The sequence below is a fragment of the Ziziphus jujuba genome, chromosome 4 (genome assembly GCF_031755915.1).
Source record: "Ziziphus jujuba cultivar Dongzao chromosome 4, ASM3175591v1".
NCBI lineage: Eukaryota > Viridiplantae > Streptophyta > Magnoliopsida > Rosales > Rhamnaceae > Ziziphus > Ziziphus jujuba.
In genome coordinates, this window is record NC_083382.1 from 23598954 (window position 1) to 23604814 (window position 5861).

General features: G+C 30.2%; 1 protein-coding gene across 1 annotated transcript; it reads right to left on the reverse strand.

Moving 5' to 3' along the window:
* Positions 1-3349: 3349 nt before the first annotated feature.
* Positions 3350-5539, reverse strand: LOC125421921 (cellulose synthase-like protein H2). The gene is made up of 3 exons (XM_048472059.2): positions 5231-5539; positions 4600-4950; positions 3350-4065 (listed from the first exon to the last, which is right to left on the reverse strand). Exons 1-3 carry the CDS (start codon positions 5435-5437, stop codon positions 3502-3504), a joined length of 1122 nt encoding a protein of 373 aa, XP_048328016.2. The 5' UTR covers positions 5438-5539; the 3' UTR covers positions 3350-3501.
* Between the last annotated feature and the right edge of the window lie 322 nt (positions 5540-5861).

Genomic DNA, 5861 nt, shown 5'->3' on the forward strand with positions numbered 1-5861 from the left:
ATTGATAATGAAATTGATTTTGTAATGCAAAATCATACATGGGAGTTAGTAGATCTTTCACCTGGTACTACACCATTGGGTCATAATTGGATTTTTAAAAGGAAATTAAAACCATATGGTACCATTGATAAATACAAAGCTAGAAGAGTAGCTAAAGGTTACAAGCAAAAGGAAGGCTTGGACTATTTTGATACTTATTCACCATTAGCTAGAATCACATCAATTCAAATTTGATTGCAATAGTAGCTTTTTATAATCTTGAAATACATCAAATGGATGTAAAAACTGCCTTTTCAAATGGAGATATTGAAGAAGAGATCTATATGAAACAACTAGAAGGGTTTATAGTTCTAAGACAAGAGAAAAAAGTGTGCAAGCTAGTTAAGTCATTGTATGGATTAAAATAAGCACTAAAACAATGGCATGAGAAATTTGATAATGTAATGATGACAAATGGCTTCAAAATTAATAAGTGTGATAGATGTGTATATTATAAAAGCACTCAAAAACGGTATGTCAGGATTTGCTTATATGTAGATGACATGCTAATAATGGGTAGCAATATGGAAATTATTAAAGCTACTAAAAAGATGTTGACTAATAAGTTTGATATGAAAGATCTAGATGAAGTTGATGTGATTTTAGGTATTAAAATTACTAAAACATCAGATGGAATAGTTCTGTCACAATCTCATTATATTAAAAATGTACTTGAGAAATTTGATAAGTATGCGGGTCCAGCAAAGACTCTTGTTGACATAACTTTACACCTAGCTAAAAATCATGGTCAAAGTGTATATCAATTGAAATATTTCAGAATTATAGGAAGCCTAATTTATATCTCAATTGCACATAACCAGATATAGCTTATGCTATTACTAAGTTAAGTAGATTTACTAGTAACCCAAATAAAGATCATTGTAAGCATTAATTAGAGCTTTGAAATACTTAAGATATACAATGATATACGGTTTATACTATACAAGATATCCCACTATGTTAGAAGGATATTGTGATGCTAACTGGATATCAGATACAAAAGACTCAAAGTCTACAAGTGGATATTTGGATGTGCTGCTTTGTCATGGAAGACTTCAAAATAGACTTGTATTGCGAGATCAACTATGGAATCTGAACTTATAGCTTTAGATAAAGCTGGAAAGGAAGCCGAATGGCTTAGAAAGTTTTTAGAAAATATTCCAAATTGGTCAAAGCATGTGCCTGCTATATGTATTCATTGTGTTAATCAATCAGCAATTCGTAGGGCACAAAATAATATGTATAATGGTAAATGTCAACATATACGTCGAGGACATAATACCATTCGACAACTTCTCTCTAATGGAATCATAAATATTGAATAAGTAAAATCAAAAGACAACCTGGTGGATCCACTTACAAAAGGTTTTCTAGAGAGCAAGTTTATAAGTCATCGATGCGAATGGGATTAAAGCCTAAATCAAATGAATCATCATAAATGGAAACCCAACCTAGCTGAATGGAGATCCAGGATCTTGGTTCAATGGGAGAATGTAAGTATGTATGATTCACAAGAAATACTATGAAGTATTAAAAGAGAGAAAATATTTGTTCCCATTTCTAAGGTGAAACAGTATTGCCTACAGCATATTATTAGGATAAGCTATGCTTTTAATGATATCTATATATTAGAAATCCAAGTGAAATATGGCAGGATATTTCTTATAGATAGTCACCTATATAAGTGTAGAAGTAGGGCCGCTTCTATGAGAATTATAAAAGGCGTAATTCTCTAAAGCACTTATGAAAACCAGATTATTCAAGGCCAAAATGAATACAATAATGAGAACAAATTTTGTGCAGAAAAGGAATTGTGTGTTGGTTATTGTCTCAGTTTACATCAAAAGTTAACAATTCAAAGCATTATGCATACTGATCAACTAATAAACTCGATAACTATTACTATGGAAGATTCAATGCTGAAAGCTATCTATCCTGATGCAATTTTTTTTTGTTAAACTCTCTCTAGTGTCTACATAGTTATCTTGCATTAATTTCTATTCATGTGGGGAGTGTAGGAATTTTCTGAATAGAAATTATAAAAATATTATTTATTTATTTAGTTACCATAATATTTAAAATACTAGAATTTTATTTTAAAATAAATAAATAAATAAATAAAATAATAAGAAACAGCGTTCTAGTGAAAGAACATGTCTTCAGAGTGGAAAGTTGCCTATTATTGGAAATAAAGAAAATTTTAACATTTTGTATATCCTTAAGCATTAAGTTTCTTCATATCAGTGTAATCTTTCCTATAATAACAATAATTTCTATGACTGAAACACAAGAGCAAAAAGAAATATTAGAAATATTTATTATTTTGTTTTCATCATTCATTCATATAAAAAAACAGAAAGAGAGAGAGAGTGAAACACAAAATTGTTCATTGTTTTTGGGAGTTTGGGGTACTACTATTCTCATAAAGTAGTTGTTGTATTCTGAGAGATATTTGTCATCTATTAAACCGTTGAATATCAGTGCAGGACGAAAATTGTCTTAAGGCCAAAAAATCAAATTTTTGCCTCGATTAAAATTTGACAGGTTTTTCTATCATCTTTTTCTCATGTGTTGGTATTTGATGTAAATGTATTTAGCAGAATAACATATAGCTTATAATGTGACTCAACAAAACAATATTTATTAAGAAAATAATCCTTTCTTTTGAAGAAAAAATAGATAGATAATATTAATTATTATTATTTTATTTAAAAATAAAATAAATATACATGTAATTAATTAATTAGAACTTTAAAAGAATCATTAGAGATCGATTTTACAATTAAATATCTATCAGGTAGACATATATACCATCTACGTTGGAAACTTTTTCAATCTTTGTATCATATAGATTACAATATATATAACCATTAGAAATTGTCTAAATACAAAAATATGAAAATCTCCTAGCACCGATGACAATATATACAAAAAAGGAAAAAGTTAGGAAATTTTATCGGTCTATAAGAAGCACAGACGAAGAAACAATATTTTTTCATATTCAATTATATGTATTTATATATTTTCCATTATTCTATATATTTTTTGCTGAATTGCATTATTCTATATATATATATATATATATTTAAATCTCAACAGATTTTTGTTGCCCCAAAAAAAAAAAAAAAAAAAAAGGAACCCAAATCAATTTTCGGATTCATTAGTATAATATGCTTATTAATATTCTCTGAAGTATTTCCCCATACTAAGCAAGCTTTGAATTTTGTATTTACTATCTTGAAATATTATTTTGATTGTATGTATATATATATTCTTCTATATCAACATCCACCGATGAAGATGCAAGATCTAATATTTCATTCACCAAAGTTCAAACACAAATATTCATTCAAAGTTGATAAGATCAATGATTAATTGGTGTATACAAAACCATATTAATTCTATGTAATTAATGTGAGAAAGCACGCGTACATCAATATATATTATTTCATGACCAATTTATCAACCCATTTGAGTCGACCTTCTACACAAGTATACAAAAGTCAATGCCAAAGCAGAAGACTTGCTTATGGTAGATAAAGGAATCCCATATTTTCCCTTCCCAAACATCCCTTTCAAAAATGGCCAAAGGCATAGCACTAACCACACACTACAAACGATCTCTAGTGGCCCTGACCCTTGCCCGCCATCAGCCGGTGGTCTCAACCCAAGCAATCCTATTGCCAGACTTGTCAACTGCACCAGCAAAATGGTTGTCACCGGCACAAAAATAGGAGACTTATCAAAGGTGAATCTTCCAGCTCTGGCATCGACACCATCATTGTCATCGTCGGTCGCAAACTGGTCCTTTTGTGTGACTTCAAAGACTGTCTCCGATATTCCTAAAAGTTTTAGTACCATCCTAATTACTCCAAAAAACCATGCACTTGTTGATATTATCCGCCCCATTCTCTGGTTATTCCACCATGCTTTGATGGACTGGGAGGTTGCTATGTACTCTTGCAGATTGTATAGATTGAATATGACAAATAGAGCAATTGGTATGTAACAGGCTGTTTCTTCTAACTACATTAATAAACACAAGAAAATAAAAACCCAATTGCATTTAACAAGGATTAAAAAAAAATAAAAATAAATAAAAATAAATAAAAAATAAATAAATAACAAACAAACAAACAAACTTCTGTAATGTTATTAGGTGAATTTCATAACACAAAGTTCATACAATACTTTATTAGGATTTATGCTGATATGTCAATTATTAATTTGATTTGTTTAAATTATTGACTTTTCAAAAAAAAAAGTATAAAAAAAAAAACCCTTAAATGCAGCTAATTAAGAAATGTCACATCAACATAGATTTCTATTAGTAATAAACTAAAAAATATTTTTTATTCAATAGTTGTAATAAATATGATGTTTAGGGTCAACCATATTTAAAAAAAATAGAAAAATAGAAAAAGAAAAAGCGCTTGAAGTAATAGGTTGCGCTAGTTACTCCGGAATAAGTAATTATATTGCTTCGAATAATGATTCTTCGAATTATTCATTCCTATAAAATATAATAATAAGTAAATAAAAGTAAAGGACTATGCTCACCTTGGGCAGAAAATTAGAGTTTGTGATAAGACAATACGCGGGTAGAATAGCATAGCAGAGTTCAGGAATCGAGCAGAAGCCCCAGCACAGGAGATACAAGTAAGCCAAACACTGTCTGAATTGGAGATTACCAAAAAGAGTATGAATTATCGGGCAGTTTTTGCTGATTAGGATTTCAAGTAGGCCTGTGGCCCACCTTTTCTGTTGGGTCAAAGAATCTGGCCCACTAGTAGGAGCACATCCTAGAAAGGCCGGTGGATCCGGAAAATAAATTACTGATTTCCAACCTCTTGCATGGATGCTCAACCCAGTTTGGATATCTTCTGATGTGGATCCGTATATCCAACCCGCCTAATTCCATATCAAATTAACTTTATATTAAAATTTTAATATTTCGAATTTCCGTTGTGTTAGAAAATAAATAAAATTTACCAAACAAAAAATAAAATGAATCCAAGTGGCATTCTAATAAAATAATACCAAATTATAAAATAATTAGGTCACAGCAATGTTTCTCGTAAGTTCTATATTATATAAAAACTTAATCATGTAACATAGAAATTAAATTGTGAGTTTTGCTAATTTTGGTTTTATAGTCTGTAAACAAACCCTCAATATTTGATAGGTTTACCTTGGAACCCCAGCTAGAACCATACTCGTATCTACAGCCGGCAACTTGGTAAGCAGCTTCAATGGATTTCCTAATACCCTGTGCATGATCTGCAGGTTGTTCTTTCAAAGCATCAGCGGCTGTTTCCACGAACTCCTGTGAGCTTCCGAAAACTTGAACTAATTCCTCGCCAGTCATATTTTCTAGGAAAGAAATATTAGGAAACATCCAATGAGAAAATCCAAGTGAAAGTCCTTTGGGCCTTAAAATTAACAATAATAGGAATACCCATTGTCAAAGTGCAGAAATCGGCAAGTATTTAATTAACTTGTCCATCCATGTCACAATAATTTTGGTGCGATATATAATTAATATAAAACGATCATATCAATTTTGTTACGATCATATCAAGTTATTGTGCATGTCTGCTTCGCGGACTGATATTGATTATTTGAATAAAATAAACAAATATTTAGATTTTGTTTTTTATTGTTGTTTATGTTAAATATTTGCCACAGTGGTAGACATGTTTTTGTTTTTATTTATTTTTATCACTATGTCTTTTTTAATTATCCTTTAAAATTAGAATCCTAGTTTGACGAGCTAATTAGGTATGTAATACATAGTACCCCGATCAAAGTAGGGATTCTGA

Excerpts from the sequence above, each read along its gene's own strand:
- LOC125421921 (XM_048472059.2), bottom strand. The coding sequence starts at position 5,437 with ATGTTTCCTAATATTTCTTTCCTAGAAAATATGACTGGCGAGGAATTA. Across the intron at positions 4,951-5,230 it reads GTTCTAGCTGGGGTTCCAAG|GCGGGTTGGATATACGGATC; the intron begins GTAAACCTATCA and ends ATATGGAATTAG. Across the intron at positions 4,066-4,599 it reads ACTCTAATTTTCTGCCCAAG|TTAGAAGAAACAGCCTGTTA; the intron begins GTGAGCATAGTC and ends TTATTAATGTAG.